General features: G+C 45.3%; 1 protein-coding gene across 1 annotated transcript in view; it reads right to left on the bottom strand.

The window, feature by feature from the left end:
- Positions 1-1,466: 1,466 nt before the first annotated feature.
- The window catches only part of DNAJC27 (DnaJ heat shock protein family (Hsp40) member C27), a 175,974-nt gene continuing 152,534 nt past the window's right edge, over positions 1,467-24,906 (bottom strand). The window contains exon 7 of the mRNA XM_069605673.1: positions 1,467-2,032. Within this exon, the coding sequence (XP_069461774.1) occupies positions 1,900-2,032 (133 nt within the window). The 3' untranslated portion in view covers positions 1,467-1,899. The remainder of the gene's footprint in view (positions 2,033-24,906) is intronic.

Genomic DNA, 24,906 nt, shown 5'->3' with positions numbered 1-24,906 from the left:
TGGCGGAGCCCAGGGAGTGCACCAGGGAACCCCTGGTCACCAGCATGGCGGAGCCCAGGGAGTGCACCGAGGAACACCAGGTCACCAGCAAGGCGAAGCACAGGGAGTGCACAGAGGAACCCCAGGTAACCAGCATGGCGGTGCCCAGGGAGTGCACCGAGGAACCCCAGGTCACCAGTATGGCGAAGCCCAGGGAGTGCACTGAGGAACCCCAGGTCATTAGCATGGCGGAGCCCAGGGAGTGCACCGGGGAACCCCAGGTCACCAGCATGGCGGAGCCCAGGGAGTGCACCAAGGAACCCCAGGTCACCAGTATGGCGAGGCCCAGGGAGTGACTTTTCACCACAGATCATTTCAGTCCCATTCCTTAACATCAAGCACAATCCCCCAATGCTTTGAGAGGTGGTGTAGAGGAAAATAGGTGGCAATGATCCTGAAGTCACTCACAGGGTAATTAGCGAGTGCCCAAACCACCTTTACACAGTCACCGCAATAAGGACTTAATGATTCCCAAATGTGGCTTCTTCCATGACGTTTGGCCTCTGCTTGGGCGGGTCGAGTGTGTCTATGCCTTCTAGTAGCAGCCATGTTAACTCCTCAAGCGATCGCCGATTACTAAATCTTGGTGCAGTGTAAGTCTGCTGCTGCAAACACACTAGACAGAGTGACCAATATCCAGAATTATGTAGTGTCCAGTGCATAGTACTAGCATAATCGGTGAATGTGGCATTTCGAGCACCCGAATGCCAATGTTACATTAACAGTGAAGCACCAGGCACTGCCTTAGAAATCCTGTCCCCTGCCACAGTTCAGGACAGGTGTCGGGACACAATTGTATTTGTCTGATGCGGTATCTTAGACTAGTGTTGAGGTAATGAGGGGGGAAACACGTTTGAATAGCAGAATGGAATGTCCAAGTTGCCATCACCAAAACTAAGCCAGTTTCTTGGCTGGACATTAGCTTCTGTTTGCAATAGGAATTTTGCTCTGAAACACATCACTCTCCTCCTTGACCTACTTACTGCCTTGCCATTGAAACATGGCATTCCTCACATGGGCAGGTACAGTGCAGTCATTTAAGGAGTCTCCCTTTAGGCCATTTACACATATTTTTCCCATGGAGGGTGCAGATTTTGCTCCACGGTTTGGGTTTCTGTGTGGTTCATCTAAGAACTGGCTTACAAGCAATCAAAATTGTGTTACAGATTGTTGAATCAACGTTTGGTAGTGCCTAGTAGTTTGCCCGCTGAGCTCCCTAAAGCAGTTACAGCATAATACGTGTAGTACATTGGGATGGTTTGCTACATCTTGAGCCATGGATAATTAATGTATTTATCCTCTGGTAACACTGCCTAGGTGCACTGTCTACCAACTCGATTTCAAGAGAACCAGCGTGTCCTCCGATGGCTGGGGCATCAGTGATCAAGCTAAGGATTCAGGTTAAAAATGATGCAGAACTCGTAGGCCATAATCCTATCCCTTTAAAATAAAGGTTAACGTAAAATACAATATTAAAACAACACTTCATAATAATCACAGTTCTATATCAAAAAGAAACTCAGATAATGAAAATTCAAAGGCATATTTGCGTTGTGCAGTTGAGAATTTGGACAAAACACAAGAACAGTACGAGTAGATTGGGCGGGCTTGCACATCACCAGCCCACTGCAGGTGGAGAAGAACATGCAGGACACCAAACTCTCTTTAGCAAACATGGAATTCTTTCTGGTCTCTACTGCATTGTCGCTAAAACAGTGTAGTGTACCGGATACACCTCTCATCAGACGACGGCGTGTGAAAACAAACCGAAGGGAATACTGGTGATGGCAAAAGGGAAGAAATGTGTTGCTCGCTTTAAAAAATCCATTTAGTTCTCTTGGCTGATTCTCATTCCTGTCACTATTTAATGTTCTTTAGAAGTGCCGTCCTTGAGTTCACAACAGCCTTAAAGGCATCCTCGCTGCCAGGAGCCACACATTTATCTGGATGGAGAAGTACAGCCAATTTCCGATAGGCTTTGTTGACCTCGTCCCTACAACAAAAAGAAGAAAGTTACTCATCGGTAAATCAAGCACCAGCAATACAATTTCTACATACCCATATATCAGGGCCCACCCCCACATTGGTACCAACAATTGAATAGTTTCCATCAATTTTCTCAAAAAGGTGCAGAACTGAAGAACATATTTTTCATTTACTGCGACAGTGTGATCTTGTCCTCCGCTGGTCAGAGATTTCATGATGGAATCATCTCCAGGCAGGTAAAGTCGCAGATGTACGCCAGCTGATAGCTCATAGCACAGACCTCTTCCCAGAGGTAAATATGGCTTTTGAGTGGAATTCAAGTTGCCTGACCACCTCCCTGACGTAGGGTGCAGGTACAACCTGCTCACAACTAGCTCTGACTTTCCTAGTCCAGATGGGACGTTGTACCTTGAGCATGCAACTAAGTTGCCTGGGGACTGGCAGTGGGGTGGTGCAAGGGGCCGGGTACTACCACCCACCAGAAGATAACAGACACAGAAGGGTGATTCCCTAGGCCATACTCACTTTGTCAATGGCGTAAGGCATAGTGCAGTCAAAGAGAACCAACCCGAGCAAGCCCAACAGGTTAAAAAGAAGAGTAGAAGGGAGGCTTCGTCACCAACAAAGAGATGTCTTGTGTCAAGAGAATCATACACTGACCAAGCAAGATATTTGTGGCCAAGGAATAACTATCATTAAAGAAAGGAATAACTATCATCAAAGGGAACAGAACCAGGGAGAGCTGAAGCTCTCAATAACCAGACCAACAAACTCTTTGGGCATTGCCAATGCTGAATGCAGAGACACAGTAACAGCAGTGAAAGAGAAAGAGGCCAGAAATGTTGAGGACAACTTAAGACTTTGCTCAACACCAAAGCGCCCAAGTCAAACATCCATTACATGTAACCTGTGGTGGCACAATTCCTATAAAGTTGCACACAGGTGTGGAGTCCGAGACTTTGGCTCTGCATACTAAGCGCTGCTGCTTCGTGATTACCAAAGATCCACAAAATAAAACAGAAGGCTCACTTAGCAACACACCAGTAGGTGAAATGTGTTGAGTCTACTTATCTATGTGTTATTTAGGTAGGCATGCATTGAACAATGATTAACAATGTAACATAGTTCTGAGTGTGGATCCAGACCAATCAAAATGTTCTGTTCATGTGTTCATTTCAGTGTTCCATTGAAGGTATGTGTATTCTTAGAGTGTTATTATTTGTGGAGTTCTTTATGGAGTTCTGAAATCTTCAGTTGAGTCCTGCCTTCTCAGGTGGTGCCTGCTGTCGCTTGAACTAGACTTAAATAAACAAGTCTTAATCTACTACATTGCCCCGAGTTCACTTTTTAACATTGGCGACGAGGATTCGTTTCATGGACCCCTGACGCCGGCCCCAGCTGCTGGCTCTCTGCTGATTTTGCCGAGTTGCCGGCGTTGTGCCTTTTCCGCCGCACCAGCGACAGCAGGCGAGGCAGATCGAAGGCAGAGAAGAAAGGAAGGAGGAGGCAGGCCAGTCAGGCAAGTCTGTGTTTATTTGGAGAAAGGAGAGCCGCGAGGGAGCCGCGCACAGCTGCCAGAGCGCAGGCCCCGCGCTCTTCACCGCCTGCGTTCGCTACAAGGTGGAGAAGAAACATTAAAGGAGGAGGAAACCTAATCAGGCAAGTCGACGTTATCGGGGGAGAAAGGAGAGCCGCGGGGGAGCCGCGCGAGCCGCGGAGGAGCTGTGCGAGTACTGCTGCAGCAGAGCAGGCCCCCGCGAGCTGCGAGGGAGCCGCGCACAGCTGTCAGAGCGCAAGCTCCGCCCCTCACCGCCTGCGTGCCAGCGCACGCGGGCCTCAGCTGGCTCTGGCGCGCGCAAACACGCGCTGCAGCACATGCTGTGGAGGGCGTGTCAACTCGAGCCCCGGTCTCCATTGTGACACCAGTTGCCCAGCAACGACTCAGCTTTATCTTCAGGAGCCCCGGTCTCCATTGTGACGTCAGCTGACTGCCAGCAGGACTCCCACGGCTGGGAGAAAAAAAAAAAAGGGGGAACACCGAATTAGCAACAAAGAAGACACTTTGTTCCAGCAATTTATATTTATATAAAAGGAAAAGTGGAACTTAGGAGCCTGTACATCAAAGGCAATTGTTCCTACAGTGAACAAATTTGACAATTGTGTTTTTGCATCACAGAGTTGAAGATCTGCCGCCTCACAGCCACCACAGCCACTTTCTACACACACATAGCTGGCCATTCTTTCTTCATCATGGCAGCATCAATTCCCCCACCTATTTCTTTCCTCAATGAACCCGGCCGCCCCCCCCTCAGGTGGGACAAGTGGAAGGACACATTTGAGAATTTTTTTTTATGTTATAGTTTTATTCAAAACTTTTCATTTATCTATACACTCATACAATTCCTTAAAAGAAAAAGAACCAAATATGATTAAAAAAAAGCAAAAGAAAATTCGAATGTAAGCAAGAAACGGAAAAAAAAAAAAAAAAAACTCATTCTTTCATTGTTCACAGTTTCCGAACTATCTTGTTTCATTTTCCTTGTGACTTTGAATACTACTATGAGCTCCTGTTGACAATTTATATGCTTTCCACCATAGTAATATGGTTCCAAAATTTTATTATGACCGTAGTAAGGTTCCTATTATTTCCTGACAGTATTAGATTCCACCTGTCCTGGTTGTCGAGTTCAATTCCAGAAGTCGATCTCTCGAAACCAGTTTCTTTTTTCAGTCAATGCAGGGCAAATCATAATGATATGATGAATAGTTTCAGACATCTGTTTGTTCTTGCAAAATCGACAAAATGCTGCCTCTTTCATCATAAGCCGATTATTTGCCGTAAGTTCCCGCGTTGGTAATTGATTCAATCGGAATCTATTGAATTGATCCCTGATCTTTCTGTCCGGAAATTGCTGCAAATAAGCCGGTAATTCATTAAGTGCGCGGTTGTCCAGTTCGCAATTCAAGTTCATTTGATAACGTGCTTTGTCTGCTATTGTGGAAATCCAATCATTTCGCTGTATTCTTTGTTTAGCGCATTGGGGTCGGTACACAAGCATCTCAGTTGTAATACCATTGGTCGCCATCACATCAATCATGACGTTCTTCCATTTCTCCAATGCCGTGTTAGCTACTGTGTTAGGAATCTGTTCAAACAATTTGTATGCTGGTATTTTGTCCTCATTAATCATCTTTCTATAGAGATCGATCTTCTTCCACTTGACTATGGATCTTAGTGATTGTATCGCAATCTCATGTCTGATTCTTTTAATTGGAAATGTGCTTGATAACCCAAGTATTTTCCTCCAAAACATGGCTTCTAACACATCCCATATTGCTTGGTCGAAATTTATCATGGCCTCACTCCCGTAACTCAAAATTGCAGTTACTTTTTGTCGGTAAAATATGAGGATTGGTTTTAAGGAGTATTTACCGAATTTTCTGTGTATAAATAATCCTTGTCTCGCCAGAGACGCGGTTTTTGTTCTTAGATGTTTGATCCATGGAGTCTCAACTTCTGATTGATTCACTAGAATACCCAGATATTTGATTTCTGTTACTGATGTCAACTTTTGTTCATTCACATAGAATTGAAAGGACTGTTGCTTTCGTTTTTGACCCTTTTTTGCAACAAGTGGCATGATTCTGGTTTTGACGGTGTTAATCTCTAACCCATTTTCCACCATATACGTTTCCAACTCAAGAAGGCTTCTTTGTAGCCCTAATTCTGTTTTGTCTAAGATGACAATGTCATCAGCATACATCACATGATTGATCTGCTGATTATTCAATTTTGGTGGGTTGGCCTTCTGAAAACGAGGTGGATCGGGCAGATCCATCGTATACAGCTTAAATAGTGTTGCTGCAAGAGGACAGCCCTGTTTCAGACCATTTCCCGCTTCAATGGGAGCCGATAATTGACCCTGTTGTGATAGTCTGATTCTTAAGGTGGTATTCGTATATAGTTGCTTAATGGGTTCCACTATTGTTAGAGGACACTTCCACTTCATAAGTTTTTTCCACAATGTTCTCCTATTTACCAAATCAAAGGCCATGTGCAGGTCTATAAATGTTGCATATGTGGAATGGTTGTTGATCAATGCCTCATGTTTCAGTAAATTCAGGATCATGAGATTTACCTGCGTACCCGTACTCTTTGTAAATCCCGTCTGCCTGATGTCAAATTGGTTATTTTCCTTGATCCATATATTAAGTTTGTTTAATAGGAGCATTGCAAAGATCTTCCCAATCGGATCCAAAAGTGCGATTGGTCTGTAGTTTGTGGGTAATTGCCTGTCACCTGCTTTATAAATTGGTATCAAGATTGCAGTTGTCCAAGTATCGGGTATTTGTTTCCCATTTTCAATCGCAGAGAATAGATGAACGCAGAATTTTGCCCACTCCTCTGGATGTTTCTTTATGAGCATGTTACTTAGACCATCTGGGCCGGGGGCCCTTGAGGAGTTGAGCTTCTTAATGATTATCAGGATATCCTCCTCTGTCCAAGCATTTGTCCACACAGACATTTCATTTTGCTCCCTATTGATGGAATGCCTTCTCACTGTAGACTTATAGATTGACTTGAAGTGGTTAGTCCATGTAAATTCTGAGATCCCTTGGATTAGTTTATGTTGCCTATCCATTTGAGGGTTCAATAGATTCCATAATCCTCGCATATTATTTGCTTTCAAAAGCGCTAGGATTGCTTCTGCATCTTGTTGTAGGAGCAAAGCATTCGCATTCTTTATCCAATTTCTGTATCTTTGTTTTACTTGTCTGATTGCGAGCCAGGGATTAACCTCTTTCTTTCTTTTTATTTCTGTGATTGCTTTCCTTAATTCTTTTTTTTTGTTTACTACTTGTGCATTATAAGCATGTGTGTGGCACTTCTTTACAGAAACTTGGTTGTGATTCTTATGTAAAAACGGTGATAGTATCCATTCGTAATTTATCTTTTCCACGCCCATGACCCTAGAGTTGGTGTAGGTACTTACTAATTGCTTCATTTGATTCTCATTGATGCGCAGGCGGGTGACTGCAGAATTTGTTTCCATCGGAGGTAGTTGAATTCTATTGCTTTCACAATATGGTGCTTTCCATGTTATACTGACAATGTGATGGTCACTATGATCCGAGGTTATATCATCTTGGGCTGTCACTTTGGAGATTAAGTTTGGTGACATATAAATGTAGTCCAGTGTTGCTGACACTTTTCCATTCGACCATGTTGCATTTTTTAACTTGTAGTTCAATTGATTAGTGCAATGGAGCTGTCGCCTTGTTGTTTCTTTGCTCCATATTTTTGCTCTCGCTGAGAGTTGCGTTTTCTCGATATTTAGCCCTTCTTGGTCAAATAGATGTATATTGAGGTCTCCACATAAGATCATCTCAGTCTCGTGTGATACCAGCATTACTTTGTCTATGGCGGAGAATAATGTATCGATAAAATCTTCCATTTGAATTGCCGCCCGATTCCAATAAATATTGAATATTGCCAATCTTTGCACCGGCACTTTCATCATGTTTTCTTGGTTCTTCTTGTCAGTCCAAAATTCTAATATCGTTAGTTGTATCCATGGTGAGATGATTGTAGAATCTACCACTCGGATGTTTTCTTCCATTTTTATCAAAGTTAAAAGTCCAGCTGATGGACGACCTTTTTTACGGGATATAGCCGGGTTCATGATCACTGTATACCCGTCACAACAAGGCATAATATCAATCCATGTTTCCTGTAAACATATAAAGGTATATTTACATAGATCCTCCGTATTTAAGCGAAAAAGGTGCGAAAACCCTCTGGTGTTCCAAGTACACAGATTCAGAGTCGTTTTGAGTCTCTTAATTGATGGTTATGACTGTTTTTTTCTCATTGCTGACATCGTTGTTTGTGAAGTTTCCTCCTCTCTCCAAAATGGCGTATTGTTCACATTTACTCTTGTGTATCTATTAATCACTCTTTCTGCTGAGGTTATCATTCTGCTTTTTGTGTAGCTCCCCAGATAATGGGCACCATCATTTTTTCCTCTCTCCTGTTTTATCGAACTCTTCATGTATTGGTACGGTTCCCATGTTGGCATCCTCAAGCTTGCTGTTTCGACCGTACATAAGAATCCCAATTTCAAAAAGAGGTGTGCTTTATTCATGATCTTTTCACAGTCTTCTGTATTATGCAAGTGTATACGGATCACATCTGATTTGCTTTCATCCATGAATTCCACCACTTTTAAATGTCCTGTATTGACCCATCTAAGTGGAGGAATTGCGTGTATCAATCTCAAAGTATTTGTTCTGTTTAGGATCAGGTCTTGTTGGTAGTTTTCACTTTCCACTTGGATGATTTTTAGTGAAATATTTTGCGGAATAACCTTAGGGTTGATAAATAGAGGTTGCCGCAGTTTTGATCCGTTACCTAATTCTTCACTACTTTCTAATTCATTATTTCTTTGCCTCCTCTCTGAGTACTGTGACATCGAATCTTCATTTTCTGAAATTGATTCCACACTAAGTTTAGACGTCTCCAGCTCTGAATCAGAAATGTCTTCACAGCTAAGATCAATATCGCTGGACTCTATGGTGTAACCTTCTTCATAACAGTAAACAAGGATTAGTGACCGATCAGTAAAAGAAATTTGCGGATCCCAGTTATTCTCTTGCTCTTCGATGGAGTACGTAGACAGGTTTAACAGTTCAACTTGACTCTGTACCTCTCTTCGTAGTTGGTCGTTATCTGATTCAGACATCACATCAACCTTCTTACTGATATCTCTTTGACTATTTTCAGTCATGTTGGATTTTTGTGGGTAGACTACCCTACTTGATATTACCTCTTTTTTTTTCTCTCCTTTTTGAAAGTTTTTATTCGCTTTCGGTGTTGTCAAATTCCGTAAAAATGCTCTAGACCCATTTGTTTTCTTTTTCTTGGTTGATTTGGTATTTTTTTTCTGAACTATTTGTGGCATATTTGTGCTATCCTTATTGTTACCAAATATGGAAAAAATGTCCATTGGCTTCTCAGGTACGGAGGTCAGTGCCTGGTTAGTATCACTCACTTTCTCACTTCGTTGTATAGATTCCACTGTCAACATCTCAGTACTCCCCTGCACATTTCCAGAGTGGGCGTGCCCACTATACTGTGTCACGGATTCGTTATGTCCAATTTCATTTTGCTGTCTTACTTTAGGCAGCTGCTGCACCTTTACTAAGAATTCCATCATACCTACTGTCAGTGTTGCCTTCTCTTCATGCTCTCTTCTTGCTATTTCAAATAGCCTGGACTGCCATTGGGCACTTGTTTCAGCCTCTTGGTTCAAGCGATTATTTAACGTGTTTAAAAAGGATTCCACAAAAATCTGCTTTGAGTGGATCAGCGCCAGCAGTGCAGCTTGATCTTTTTGTGCGTCACGGTTACTTTCTAGTAGCTTCATGACCGGTGTCATTGCCTGTGAGGTTACGGCTAACAGCAGGTTTTGTAAGTCTAGCATGGTTGTGGGTATTGATTCTGGTGTATTTGTCAGCGATCCCTTTGCTTGACATTGACAGAAGCTCTTGTTGTTCGATATATGATCTGTTGGCAGGGATCTCTCTCCTGGTTGTAAACTCTTATATGCTGTATTAGCAGTGTGATACTCCTTTGTCATCACATCAGGCATGGAAATGCGTGGTGTTGAAGCTAACCATGTCCCCTCTCCCTTTATATTTTTCTGCATACTGAACACCTCATTTCTTTTTACCTGATTCATCATAAAGTCCTCAATTTCTGTGATATCCATTGATAAGCGAACTTTCCTGTTATTTTTTTGCTGAAAACTCCTTTGTCCAATGTCTTCGCGCAGCTTTGCCTTTGTGTAAGCCAGCTCCCAATTTTTTTTGCCGCAATCGCTTTTTCCTTTTGTGATATTTGCGGATCACCTGTTGCTATCTGAGTCTTAATTTTGGGGTTTGGGGGCTGTTTAGGCACTATTTGCTCCTTGTTTGCATGGAGCGTATCCTTATTCCTCTCATCGTTACTGTTGCTTTTCTGAGTATTGTCCTCCATTATGTTCACTGATTGTACTATGTCTCCTTTTATTGTTACATTATCACCCACTGTAGTTTCATCAGGGTGATTAGATCCAAGGGAATTCATTTCAGCCGTAGTATCTGTTGTACTTTTGAGTCTGGTTACAAATCTTGTTCCAGTCGCCATTAGTAGAGGTCTTTGCCGCCTAGTCACGGAGATTTTGACTGAAACTTTCCCACTCAGAGTGTTTGTGTCTGAATTTGGTTGGTATAGTAAGCTGCACTATTCATAGGTGCAATCTGTGCACAGTAGGTTGCACACACCAACTAGGTGGTTTTCGTGATAACCAGTTACCCAACTACCCAACAGGATCAAAGGCCAAAAGCCCGCAGTCTCCTGTTGTAGTAGTACACAGTCACAGCCTTAATGTTGAAGTATGTGGGGGGCGCGCGTTCACCTGCAGGATCAAAGGACCAAGTCCCACAGTGCTGACCCCCTCCTTCCACTCACTTTCTTCTCAGATGCTGGTAGTGTTGGAGGTACCACACCCCCCAGTTCCTCCTTTCTTTGCTGCTATTCACCTCTAGCTTTTGAAAGCAAAAAAAAACAAAAAAAACCCGTTAATTTCTCCAAATACAGAACCCCTTCTGTATGGTGTAACTTGGTGTAGCGTTTCCACTTTCTGACTTAATCGCTTATTCGCTCACAATCTCTCTCTCTCACACTCTCACTAACTCCCACAATCAGCAGCAGGGGGAGTAGTGACAGCGACCGCAGAGAAAGCAGTGTTTGTTGGGTAAAGGTACCGTGTGCGAGCTCAAAGGGCAACGCCCCTCTGTCTCCTGCTCACGCCAGGGACAGTGTTTTGTATGGAGAGAAAGAAAAAGAAAAAAAAACACACAAATTATGTCAATTGGCATGCAGATTTTCCGGAGATCAAAGAGCAGGGGCCCTACAGTCTCTCTGGCGCTATTGCTGCTCCTTTGGAAGAAATGATCACCCAAGCCCACTGTTCATTCGGTGTTGTTTTTATACGGCAATGGTCTATGTAAACTTACTTACAGTTGAAGCAATTCCAGGTTTATATTAGTTCGGAGCTGGGTTAAGGAGATTTTGAGTAGGAGGGCAGGTATACAGACAGGACAGCAGGCGGCTAGATGGAAGATAGTCACCTGAACCAACAGGCTTGCTGGGAGTTCTGTACCACACTGCGTCTGCTAACTGCCAACTGTCACTTGACTCACTTTGCTCCGCTTCGCTTGTGAAGGAGCTTATGAGTCAGTGGCAGCTGGCTGAAAGGCAGCGCTCGCCGAGTTCCCAGGGTACAAAGCAGTGTTAAAGTAAACCACACACCTTTGATGCCTTTGATGCAGCGTTCCCAGCGCTTTCAGCAGACTGCACAAGTCCGTCAAAGCAAATCCCAAAAAAGCACATCCAGGTGAGAAAAGGTCCGGCAGAACGTGTACCTGCCAACTGTCACTTGACTCACTTTTGAGAATTACCTGGTGGCAATGGGCGGAGACAGATTTTCTTCAGCTCGCAAAAAAGCTCTTTTGGTTCACAATTTGGGCATAGAAGGACGCAGGATCTTCGATGGGCTGACTGGAGACCATATGTTGGAGGCGGGTGATGCTGATGAATATGCATTGGCCCTCAAAAAACTACAGGACCATTTTGAGCCCAGAAAAAATGTCAGCTTTGAAAGACAAATTCTTCCAGCGAGTACAAGAACAGTCAGAGTCAGTTGAATCATATGTCGCTTGCTTGAGGTCATTAAGTTACTCATGTGAATTTGAGCATCTGACTGATTCTCTAATCAGGGATCAGTTACTCAGGTGCACCAATAACGCCAGAATCCAAGAGAAGCTACTGGCCAAAGATATGAAACTGGATGAGGCACTTGAATTAGCCAGGAGCATCGAACAGACATCATTATATGTTAAGGAGCTAAAGGGTGACAAACAAAGTCCGACCACCATGTCGGTCTGTGCAATAGACCAGAAGAAAAGGTCAAACATTCCCAGTGGAAAGAAAGGTAATTGGACTGCGAAAAATGCATCTACCAGATGTGGTAACCCCAGACATGGTGCAAACTTTCCGTCGTGCCCTGCCAAATTTGCCGAATGCTTTAAGTGCAAGAATAGAGGACACTTTGCAAATGTATGTAAAGCTACTTCCATAAATTTCCTCGAACCCAGAGTAGAGAACAGGGCCAGCATTGAAGAATCGGTCAGGAGAAATTACAACATTCAAGAAGTATCAGCCACCCAGGAACCAAGTGCCAAGTTTGTTTTTGAAATTTCAGCTACCTCAAGCGATGCTAATGGTCCGGCAGACACCTTTCTGATTGATGGGCAAGTTTAGTCATGAAAGTTGACACTTGTTCTCCTTGGACCATAATCTCAAGGGATACCTTGGTGAACATATTGAAGAAGGGTGAAGGGGCAATTAAACCCACTGATGTTAGAGCCTGTGGATATGGAGAATCTACGATAGAAATCTTGGGGGAATTTTCTGCATCTGTCAGTTACAAAGGAAAGGAATGCCAGGCCAACATTCTGGTAGCAATCAAGAGAGCCTCTTTATTAGGATGGGAAGTACAAAAGAACTTGGGTGTAAGAATACAGGCAAATGCCCCCCAACCAATATCTATTGCTGAAGTGGAAGATGACGTCTGGACTAAAGAGTTTCCTGAAGTGTTTTCCGAGAAATTAGGGAAACTTAGAAATTTCGAACACCATATCAAACTAAAAAATGGTGCGCAACCGGTGATACACAAGGTTAGGCAAGTGCCATTGAAGATGAGAAGTAAGCTTTGTGTAGAATTAAATGACTTGGTGGACAAAGGAGTAATCGAGCCAATAACAGCAACCGAATGGTTATCGCCGGATGTACTAGTAGCCAAAGCAAATGGAAATCTGAGGCTATGTGTAGACGCAGCCTCAATCGGAACATTGTTGTAGAGAGACATCCTCTTCCTAACATATCGGAGACTCTTTCCACCCTGGGGGAACCGAAGATATTTTCCATCATTGACTTGTCAGCAGCATATCATCAAGTTCCGTTGTCCAAGGGTTGCCAGCATCTTACAGCTTTCATCACTCCCGAGGGAGTGTTCAAATACAATCGCATGCCTTTTGGATTAGCTTCCGCTGCTTCTGTTTTCCAAAGCGTGATGGAGGAAGTGCTTAGAGGGCTAAGGAAAGTAACAGTGTTTCAGGATGACATACTAGTGTTCGCCGAAAATGAAGAGGAACATAATGAGATTTTGAGGGCTGTCCTAGTCAGACTTAAAGAATCTGGTTTGACTGTGCAAAGAAAAAAATGCAAGATTGCTGTTAGAGAAGTAGACTATTTAGGTCATAGAATTTCTGGTGATGGTATTGCTCCGAAAAAGTCTCTTATTGATAGCATCAGCAGTGCTCCCCAGCCACGAGACAAAGATCAGTTACGTTCTTTCATGGGGCTGGCGGAGTACTACCACAAATTTGTAAATGGTTTTGCCACCATCTCCACTTCGTTGATATGATATGATATGGCATTTGTAACGCGCCTATACACAAGTGTTTCAAGGCGCGACAAGGCAGGGAGGGGGGAACAGGGGGAGGACAGACAACGATGCTACTAGGCCAGGTGTCATTCAGACCGCGCAAGTGCAGGGGTAGGGGGAAGGGAAAAGTGCAGTACAAGGTAAGTAGAATAGAAATAAATAGATAAATAAATAAATAGGGCCAGCTGGTGGCAAGTGCAAGGTAAGTGCAGACAAGTGCTGGGAAGGGGGGGCTGTAGGGATACAGAGAACAGTCCCGCAGTGCAGGGGTTGCCAGGGAGGCAGTGCAAGTGGAGAGTGGCTGGGCCCAGGACCGAGGTCGGTGAGAGTGGCGAAGTTTCAGATTCAGTGCAGAATTTTGTGAAGAAATAGCAGGGGAGAGGGAGAGAGAAAGCAGAAGCAAAGAGGAAGGTTTTGAGGTGCTTCCGGAACCGGAGATGGTTCTCCTCAAGTTTCAGGAAGGCAGGAAGGCTGTTCCAGAGGGAGGCTCCTGCCGCAGAGAGAGATCTACCCCCAGCTCGTTGCTTCGAGAAGCGGCTGACCCTGAGGGAGTTGGAGACGGATGAGCGAAGGGCTCGGGAAGGAAGATATTTAGCAAGAGAGAGTTGCAGGTATTTAGGCCCCAGGCCCCAGAAGGCCTTGTGGACAATGCAGAGGGTTTTGAACTTAATCCTCGCAGCCACTGGGAGCCAGTGTAGAGATTTCAGTCCTGGAGAGATACGGTCCCTGGGCTTGAGGCCAAGGGCAAGTCTCGCAGTTCTGTTCTGGATGAGTTGCAGAGGGCGGAGAGTGGAGGCAGGCAGATTAAGATAGAGACTGTTACAGTAGTCCAGAGAGTTGCTGAAAAAGAATGTGAAGTTTGTGTGGTCGGGTGAATGCCATGAAGCTTTTAGGAAAATAAAAGAGTGCATAGTGCAAGCACCCTCTTTGGGAGGGTTTGTGTCGGGAAGGAAAACTATTTTATCGGTTGATGCAAGCAATATGGGTCTAGGTGCAGCTTTGTCTCAGGTGGACTCTGGTAAGACCGAACATATAATTGCTTTTGCCTCAAGGCCATTGAAGGGAGCGGAAGAAAACTACTCTGTGATTGAGAGGGAGGCACTGGCGGTTTCTTGGGCTGTAGCACATTTCAAATTCTATCTATGGGGTCAAACTTTTACGGTAAAACCTGACCACAAACCTTTAGTCCAACTACTAGGTAGTGTAGAGTGGGCCAAAGGATCACCCAGAATTTCTAGATGGATGATTGAACTCCTAGCCTATGATTTCAAGATAGTGTACATAGCTGGTAGAGACAATGTAGTAGCAGACTGTTTGTCTAGGTTACCGGTGGAGGGCAAAGATACAGAAGAAGCATCCTTAGAGCAGGGTTTGAATATTTCTGAGGTTGAATACAATGCCATAAGTAGAGATGAATGGGACATTGCTGATAGTGAGGATCTTATATTGAATCAAGTCAAGGTGTGGACCAGGACAGGTTGGCCTCACAAAAACATTGTAGAAAAACAATTTGACTGCTTTTACTGCATAAAGGATGAGCTGAGTTTATCAGAAGACGGTCTAAAACTCAGGAAGGGTACCAAAGTGATCCCACCCAGTAATGTTAGATCCAAGCTGGTGAGTATAGCTCACCAAGGCCATTTAGGGATGGGAGGAACCAAAAGATACATCAGGGAGTTCTATTGGTGGCCGGCAGTTGACAGTGAAGTAGAGAGGTGTGTGAAGAACTGCAGAGAGTGCGAGAGGAGTGATAAAAGTAAGGTGGTCAGGGAAGCACCCATTAGACCTGTTAGTGTTCCGAGTGAACCCTGGAAAAAGGTGGCTGTAGACCTGATGGGCCCACTACAGAATTTGGGGGAGAATCTCAAGCACTTAATAGTGTTAGTAGACTACCGCTCAAAGTGGATAGAGTGGAAGGCAATTGGTGAGGCAACCACGGCCCAAATGATATCATTTTTTGAAGAAACATTTTACAGGGAAGGCTTCCCCACGGAGTTAATTTCAGATATTGGTGTTCAATTTTGTTCTGACAAGATGGTGGAGTTTTTCAAAAAGTTTGGTATAAGGCATTACAGAACAGCACTCTATCAACCCAGGGCTAACGGGCTGGTAGAGAGGGCAATCAGATTTGTAAAGGGAGGCTTGCAGTTAGCAATGGCGGCAGGTTTGGAGTGGCAGAAAGTGTTGAGGGAGATGGTTTGGAACTACTGCACGACGTCCCACACTGTTACCAAAGTCTCACCTTTTATGTCTCTCAAGGGCAGGCAGCCGGGCACTAAACTTTGTCCAGGGTGGCTTGACTTGGCCAAGAGTGTGAATATTGATAGGAATAAAATTGTGACACTCATTAAAGAGGCCGAAAATGCATACAAGGAAAGGTTTGACACAGAAAAGAAATCCAAGAGTTTGGTGTGGAGAGAAGGTGAACTTGTGTATGTAAAAAACCCCAGGTTGTCCCCTAAATGCATCGAGAGCAAATTTATTGGGCCTAAGAAAATAGCGGTAGTAAGTGGGAATGTGGTCATAATGGAAGGTGGGGAATGCTGGTCCATGTCCAAATTGGTGAAATGTAATAACAATGGTCAAGCAGTAGAGGATGGAGAAAATGGTGATGGAAATGACAATGACAATGAGTTGGTGTATGAATCTGGAGGAGTTAGTAAGAGTGTTCAACAAGACACAGAGGTTAATATCAGTACAGAAAGAAGGAGAGGTAAACCTCTTTGGTTGCGAGATTATGTACTAGAGTAACTCGGTGTTATTGAAAGGGGGAAGATGTGTTGAGTCTACTTATCTATGTGTTATTTAGGTAGGCATGCATTGAACAATGATTAACAATGTAACATAGTTCTGAGTGTGGATCCAGACCAATCAAAATGTTCTGTTCATGTGTTCATTTCAGTGTTCCATTGAAGGTATGTGTATTCTTAGAGTGTTATTATTTGTGGAGTTCTTTATGGAGTTCTGAAATCTTCAGTTGGGTCCTGCCTTCTCAGGTGGTGCCTGCTGTCGCTTGAACTAGACTTAAATAAACAAGTCTTAATCTACTACATTGCCCCGAGTTCACTTTTTAACATTGTGATTACCAAAGACCCACAAAATAAAACATAAGGCTCACTTAGCAACACACCAGTAGGTGAAATGCCAAAACAATCAGCACAACCAATTTGTTTTTATCAAATTCATATTTTACTTAATATTACAAATTTCATCAAAAAATATAAACTGTGTATATATATATATATATATATATATATATATATATATATATATATATATATATATATATATATATATATATATATATATTCAGTGAAAAAACGTTAAAGGGACGTTTTGGTTACAAGTAAAACCGAAGAACCACAGAAATTCGCAGCTATGGTAAGCTAAGCAACTATAACTCGTGCCACCACTGTGCACTGCTAAGACTAACACCCAGGATATGAAAGATGACATCACAAATGTCATTGACAATGTCCATTTAACATAGTTTTCAGTGAATTTCATGGGTTACTACCAGTGCACCCCAATTTCCTACAACTTATATCCTACTTTTCTTTTTTTAAATATCTTTATTGTTTTTTTCAGTAAAAAAAGAAAAGAAACAAAAGAAAAAAGAACCACAAATACAACATACAAATACATAACATAACTGGCATGTTGGCATCTCTATGAATTTCTTTTAGTGGGTTCATTTCTTCGGCGCTTGCTGGCAGCCTTGCTATCTTGTCGCCGGCTGTTTGTGTGGGCGGGGTCTAGCCCCCCCATTTATACTGTCCATTTGGTTAAGTGTCCGTGCTTGACTGTCTTATCTCCCTCATTGTTCTCGCGCCTCCTCCAGGCCTTCATCTCCCTCACCCTCCTCCTCTTGGCCAAATAAGTCCTGAACCAGGGAGTTCCATGCTGCTATTTTCTCTGCTGTTTCCCCTTCCCCTCTTTGCACTGCTCTTATCCACACCACGGTTTCCACCAAAGTCCACTTGCGGAGGTCCGACCACCATGACTCTACGGTCGGGCCTTTCTTTGTTTTCCAGGCCATTGCTATCCTTCTTTTGGCCAATATGCATATCAAGTCTTTCATCTTAGCTAGATGCGTTCCGTGTCTGCCCCCTCTTGGGAAGAGGCCCAGCAAGTACCTCTCTGGGTGCTCCCTCTGTATCTAGAATCCACTGTATTATTCTGGTTCTAATGCCCTCCCAGAAGGTTTGTATGGTTGGGCAGGCCCAGAACATGTGGAGCATGTCTGCTTCGTCAGCCGAGCATCGGGGGCACTTATTTTCATCTCCCTCATACATTGTATTCATCCTCTTGGGTGTGAGGTACGCCCTGTGAGCCACGTACAGCTGTGCCTGTCTGAATCTTGCGTTCCTGGAGACTTTCTTTGGATATTTTAGCACTCTGCTCCATTCCTGATCACTAAAGGGCCTGTGGAGTTCCTTTTCCCAACTCTGTCTTGTATGAAGCTCTTTTTTGTTACTGGCTTTTAGCATCTGGTCATATAACCTGGAGGTTGTGTGCGTTCCCTCAGATATATCATACCACGTGTCTAGGTCCCTTATGGTGTCCTCTTGGTCCTCCCATTCCGGCCATCTCTTCTTGATTTTGAGGATCATTCTATTATGGAGGATGAATTGGCCTTCATGTATATCATATTCCTCCGCCATTTCTTGGAAGTCTGCCCACCTCCCTTCTTTCCGCAGATCTCCAATTTGTGCCACATCTTTTCCTTCCCACTCAATTCGGTAGATTGCTAATGTGTTTGTGTCCGTGCCCACCAGTCCCACGAGAGGGATCTGCGCCGACTGGGGGTCCTGTAACCCCTGTAGCTTCCACGCTCTGTTCCACAACCCCACTGCGAGGCCAAGCAGACGTGGCAGGGTCTTAAGTATGGGGTTGTCCAGCCATAGTATTTCTCTCAAATAATATATTTTTAGTGTTGGCTGCAAAATAATTGTGTCGATCGTCTCATCCTCTCCTAGCCACTTGACTGCGAACTGGAGCTGCCCTGCTAAATAATACATCTCAAAGTCGGGCAGTCTAATGCCCCCTTCTTCGTAGTCTCTTTGTAGGGTTTTCAGCACGATTCTGCGTCTTCCCCCAGCCCACAAGAAGCGTCCTACTATTGAATTTAACTTGCTGAAGAAGGTCTTGGGGATCCTATGTGGGATGTTCGTAAGGTAATACAGTAAACGTGGAAGTACCACCATTTTCAAGAGGGCCGCTCTACCCATCATTCCCAGTGGTAGTGTTCCCCAGAATTTCATAGACCTCTGTGTCCTTTCCAGGGCTGCCTGCGTGTTATGTTGGTGAGAGTCTGCGGTATCATGATGCATCTCTATTCCTAGGTATCGGAAGGAGCATGATGCCCAGGTTAGGCCCAGGTCTGGGAGCTCCGTCAGGGGGACCCACTGCAGGCCAGCGAGGGGAAAAATCAGGGATTTTTCTTTGTTGATTGCTATGCCGGAGAGTCTGGTATATGCCCTGATTGCTTCTAGGAGGCAGGGCAGGTTGGCACGCGGATTTCCCACATAAAGCAGCATGTCGTCTGCATATAAAGAGATTTGATGCAGTACTCCATCTATGTCTATGCCTGCATATTCTCCATATTCCGCCCTGAGGAAGACCGCCAGCGGTTCGAGGGCCAGCATATACAGCATTGGTGACAGTGGGCACCCCTGCTTGGTTCCCCTGTATATTCTCCATTCTCCCGAAATGTTACGCCCAGTCTTTACCCTCGCTCTGGGGTCCCTGTACAGTAGCCCAATCCATCTACGAAACCCTCCACCAATACCGAAATGAGCGAGGACCCTCAGTAGCCACCCCCAATTCACCGAATCAAATGCCTTAACGGCGTCCAGGGACACTATCGCGCATTCCCCCTGTATCTGGTTTGTCCTATCTATCACATGATGTAGTCTTCGGAGGTTCCACGACTTGTTCCTCCCTGGGACGTAGCCCGTCTGGTCAGAGTGTATTAAGGTGGGGATTACTTGCTTAAGGCGGTTGGCCAGGACGGTCGTGAGTATCTTGGCATCCTGGTTGATGAGGGAGATCAGCCTGTACGAGGCGCATTTCGTGGGCGGTTTACCTGGTTTAAGGATCGGCACTATTATTGATTCCGACATGCTAGTCGGTAAGTGTCCACTTTCATACGCGTCTTGGAATGTCTCTAATAGTTTCGGGGTGATGGTACACTTGTATGTTTTCTAGAACTCTCCCGGGAGTCCGTCTGGGCCTGGGGATTTGCCAGTGGTGAGCTCAGCGATTACGCTCTCTATCTCCTCCTCCGTGAGTGGGGCATCAAATATTTGCGCTTCCTCTTCTGCTAGCTTTGGCAGCCTTATCTCTGCCAGCGCATCTGTAATGTCCTCTGGGTCAATTTCTGGGTTAGGGGCGTACAGTTGCTCGTAAAAGCGGGCAAATGATTGATTGATATGCTGCTGGTCCCTGACCTCTCTCCCCATTTCGTCTTCTATAACTATTATGGGGTCTCTTTTGATCTCTTGCTTGGTGAGCCATGCTAGAAGCCTACCAGGCTTATCCCCTTCTGCGTGCAATCGTTGTAGATATCTCGCATAATTCAGCTTTCCCAGTTTCTCCCACAGTTCTATACATCTCATCCTCAACTCCATCAGTTCCCTAGGCTCTTCCCCCACCGCCTCCGCTCTGCGCTCCTCTGTTTCTATCTGCCTCTCCAGTTTGTTGAGTTCTTCTAAGGCTGCGCCTTTCAGTCCCCCCATCCTGCCAATAGCTGCCCCCCGTGTCACCACTTTGAATGCGTCCCAGAGTGTAGCGCTGCTTCCTACGCTTCCCTCATTATTTTCGAAGTAGTCTTCGATCAGCTCCCGAAGGAGTTCCTCAAACTCAGCCTCTCCCAACGCCTCTGCCCGGAGCCGCCATGTTGGTATCGGGGCTCTCCGTTGTGTATGTGCCCATGTCGCTAGAACCGGGGCATGGTCTGACAGTGTTCGGGCTTTAATGTCAATCGTAAATTCCTGCAGTGTCTCAATGCCTGTGAATATGTAGTCTATTCGTGTAAATATTCCATGGGGTGCGCTATAGTGTGTGTACCCTCTTTTCCCCCTCATGTACCTGTCTCTAGACGTCCTCCAGCTCCAGACGGTCGAGGGCCCTGTGCAGTTCCCTGGCAGGGGGTGCTGGCTTCTTGTGCTTGTCGTCTGACCTGTCCAGGAGGGGGTCCAGGGTGCAGTTGAAATCTCCAGTCCAAACAAACGTGGCTTCTCTGTATTGGGCTAGCTTGGGTGCCAGCTTCCTGAAGAATTCGGTTGCGTCGTGGTTTGGGGCATAGGTGTTAACTAGACACACCTCCTTGTTCTCCAACATGCCGTGTACCAGCACCAGCCTGCCCTCTGAATCAGTCTCTTGTTTTATAAGCTGGAATGGGACCCCCGGAGCGATCCATATTAGCACTCCTCGCGTATAGTTTGAATATGTTGCACTATATACCTGTCCTCCCCATTTCTGATCAACCTTAGCCTGTTTTTCTAGTGTCAGATGTGTCTCTTGAAGCATGGCTATCTTCACCTTCATCTTGTTCAGCCAAGCATAGACTCGCAGCCTCTTGACATATGCGTTTAGCCCTCTCACATTCCAGGTCGCGATAACCAGCTCATCTAGACCCATGTGTGATTATTCGGTCCGGCTCCATAGTCCCATAGCCTCTTGCTTGTCCGCTGTCTCCTGCGCCCGCTCCTGGTGTTTCTGAAATTCCCCCTTCATATTTTTTCTTTTCTTCAACCTTGCTGCGAATGCCTTTCATATGCCATTTAAACAAGTCTGTAACTCGAACTAGAACTGTAACTAAAGACTAACACCCAGCCACCCTCCTTCTGCTCGGGCCTCGCCGCTTCTCTTGTCTTGCTCCTTTGGATGGGGCAGACTCGCTGCAGCGTGATGTCTTAGAACTGACATCCGAACTAGCTTACGCTTCTTCTCGGGGGTAGGTTGCTCTCGGCTTGACGCGACTGGGTAGGATTGGTTGCTCCTTCGCATTCCCATTCATCCTGACTCGTGCATTTATCAGGTGCTTGGCGTCATTGGTTCTTATAGCCCGAGGGGCTCTTCACCGTGGTTGATTTGCGTCGTTGTTGCTATTTCTCCGCTCCAGCTGGGGGATCCCCTGTGAATCCATCCACGCGTGGGTCTCTTCTGTGGACTCAAAGAAGGATGTCTTGCCCTTCTGCAACACCTTCAGCTTAGCCGGAAACAGGAGCATGTATCGAATATCCGCTCTTCTGAGGCATTCTTTTGTAGGCCCAAACTGCACTCTTTGTTTTTGGACCGTGGCTGTATAGTCCGTATATATGGTGACCCTAGAGGAGCCCCTGATGATCTCCCCCCCCCCCCCCCTGGAGAATGCTAGTATCTTTTCTCTATCCTTAAAGTTCATGATCTTGGCGATCATCGCCCTCGGGGGGGGGGGGGGGGGGCACCGGGCCGGGGTCTCCTAGTTAGGGCTCTGTGCGCCCTTTCCACCACAAAATTTTGGGACAGTGTTCCAGCTCCGACCTCCTGGAGGAGCATGTTTTCTACATATTCTGTGGGGTCGTTTCCTTCCCCCCCCTCCGGAACTCCTATTATCCGAACGTTGTTCCTCCTTGCCCTGCCTTCCGCATCTTCAACTCTTCGCTCTAGGATCTTGACTCTCTGCATCACTTCCGACATTTGGGTTCGTGCAACGGTAGCGTCCGTGGTGTTTTGTTGCACCTGCTGCTCCGTTGCCATTACTCTGTCTGTCAGATTCCTTGCATCCTGGCGAAGGAGGCCAACATCCACCATGACTGTATCTAGTTTCTGTTCTAGGGATGCCTTCAGGGCTCCTATAGCGGCGTCCACTTTGTTTTCCAAGGATGTCTTTAGGGAGGCGATCGCCTCAAGGATGTGGCCATCCTTCCCATGGTCTGGCTGGTGAGGGGTGCTCCTCCCCGCCATTGCTGTGTCCGGTGGGTTCTGCTGTTTGTCCCCCGGTGTCTTGGTAAAAATGTCCATGCTGCTTTGTTTGGATTTCCCTTCTCTTGTTCGACATGGCCACTGTGCGTATTATACTGTTCGTGCGTGCGGCCCATCGTGGCTTGTTGGGCACTGTAAGCGGATCCTGGAGCTACAATTAGTTTCTGGCCTGTCCGTGTCTCCCAGGTTGTGCTAGGCGCCTCTCAGGCTCGTCCTCGGCCTCCCCTCCTCACGTGATCTTCTTTGGGGCCGCCCCGCCAGCCGATTTTGTAGATTGTCTCCCGTCAAAGGGACAAAGCGGAGAGCGCTCCAGCTCCACCTCGCCTGCTCCATCTGTGGCGGGGATGCCCTGCCCCGTGTGCGGGGTCGCAGTGATACTGTCTCTCCCTGGAAGTAGGGGCAAGGGGCAGGAGGGGCGGGCTCCTGTCTCGGCTCACCTTCTCATGTGCGTGCTGGCAGCGCTTCGCCTCGGGCGTCCTTATTCTCGTCCCGGAGGCGGAGCGGGCTCTCGTCCCAACTTATATCCTACTTAACCCACTATAGCAACATTTTTGTCCAATTTGGAAAGTTTTGGCCTAAAACTATGCCATTCGCCGCATGCTAGCATTATTTTTAACACTTCTATACACTTTTTGCAACTTTTCCCACTGTTTTTGTGTTTGTCGACGTTCACAAATGTCATACCTAATAACAGACTTTCCAAACAGTGTCACGTGACCTAGAAAGGGTCTGTGCTTCGTGAACAGTTTGGAACTGCATTTGTAGCGGATCTAGGAACCAAGAAGCTGAAAACGTACCCATGCATCGCTCCTACACCTACGCTTACTCAGTATCCATTAAACATGTAGCACACATCACATACTTGGAAGAATATTAGCAAAACTGCTACTTATCTTAACAACCCTCCCCCCTAAGAGCCGCCACCAGCTGGAGAACCTACACAACAGAAGAAGCCCACTACTTCAAAAGACAATGAAGAAGATCAGGAAGATAAGGAAGAGGAAGTCCCTATCTCTAGCACCCAGAGAGAATCATGGGTGTGGCAGTTCTTGACAACTGTTTTGAATGTACCAAAGGCTAAAGCTACCAAAGTGAAATGCACAGAGTGCAACGTTGTACTCAGTGGCGGACTACCTGGGCAGTACTCCTACGGGACCACCTCCACGCGCCGCCACACCAAATCCAACCATTGCAAAGCTCTCAGAAAGAATGTTCCTTTCTTAGGAAGTTGTAGCCTGTCTTCCGTTACCTCATCTTCCTCAACCAATACTGTAGCCAGGCAGCCTCCTTCTGTGGGACACAAAATCCCACAAGCTACCTTGTAAGCGATAAAGGAGGTTGTTGATCCATATCTTTCAAAGACAACAGTACTCTGTATGTACTGCAACACACCACTCTGCAGGGTGGAGCAATTCCAAAGTGCTTTTGAAACTGTAATCACGGAGCATGAGAAACACTGCCCCCTACCTTAGAAGTAACACATGTGCAACATCTTCCCGTCCACCTGCCACTCCATATATGTGGTTGGAGCCCCTTCCCTCATTTCCCTCTCCACCTTACTTTCTGGCCTCTCATGCAAAAATAAAAATAAATAAAAAATCATCAAAAATAAGCTTATAGACTCCATCTACTTTACATTTTTCAGTGAAGTATTTAGATTCAATAAGATTCTCCAACATTCTCATTAGCATTTTCTACTATGCTAATTGAAATAATGGACAATTGCATACTAGAGAAAAAGAAACAAAAAAAATATCGCTCCAAAATTCTTCTCTCTAGCATACAATAAACACCATAATTCATTGCCCTTCATTACTATCCACAGTCTCTGCATTCCCCTGTCTAGCCCATGCCTTATTAGAAAGACTGGATTAGACATTCACAGCATCACACAAGACAGCCCTTCTACATTTTTCACTTTTCTGTTTGTAACACTCCCTCATTACCTGCTTTGAACCAATCATACATATATCCACTAATCACTTAAAAAAAACCTCTACATATAGTCTATCAACAGGGTTTGTACGTTTTTAACAAATCTAAAGATTTGCATGTACAAAACCCCCAGAAAATGCTACCACCAAAAGTTCAAACCTTTGGTGGTAGCATTGTAGATAAGTATAAATATTTTTTTTTTTAAAAGACTGCGGGGGCTGCGGGGTAGTCCCCCGCAACACCACGCTCACTATACTTAAGAGAACACCCGAAGAAAAGAAAAGAAAAAAAAAAAAGGTCCCTGCGGCGCCAGTTCCTGAGGGACTCAGCGTGAAGAAAAAGGTAAGTAGGGTTTGTTTATGTTGGGGGTGGGGGTGTGTTGGAGGTGTGAGTGGGGGAGGTGTCGTGGGTGGGGGTGGGGGTG

The sequence above is a fragment of the Ambystoma mexicanum genome, chromosome 4p (assembly GCF_040938575.1).
Source record: "Ambystoma mexicanum isolate Mex_15411 chromosome 4p, UKY_AmexF1_1, whole genome shotgun sequence".
In the NCBI taxonomy this organism is placed as follows: Eukaryota; Metazoa; Chordata; class Amphibia; order Caudata; family Ambystomatidae; genus Ambystoma; species Ambystoma mexicanum.
The sequence above is the reverse complement of the archived record's forward strand: the minus strand, read 5'-3'. Positions and strand labels throughout refer to the sequence as shown.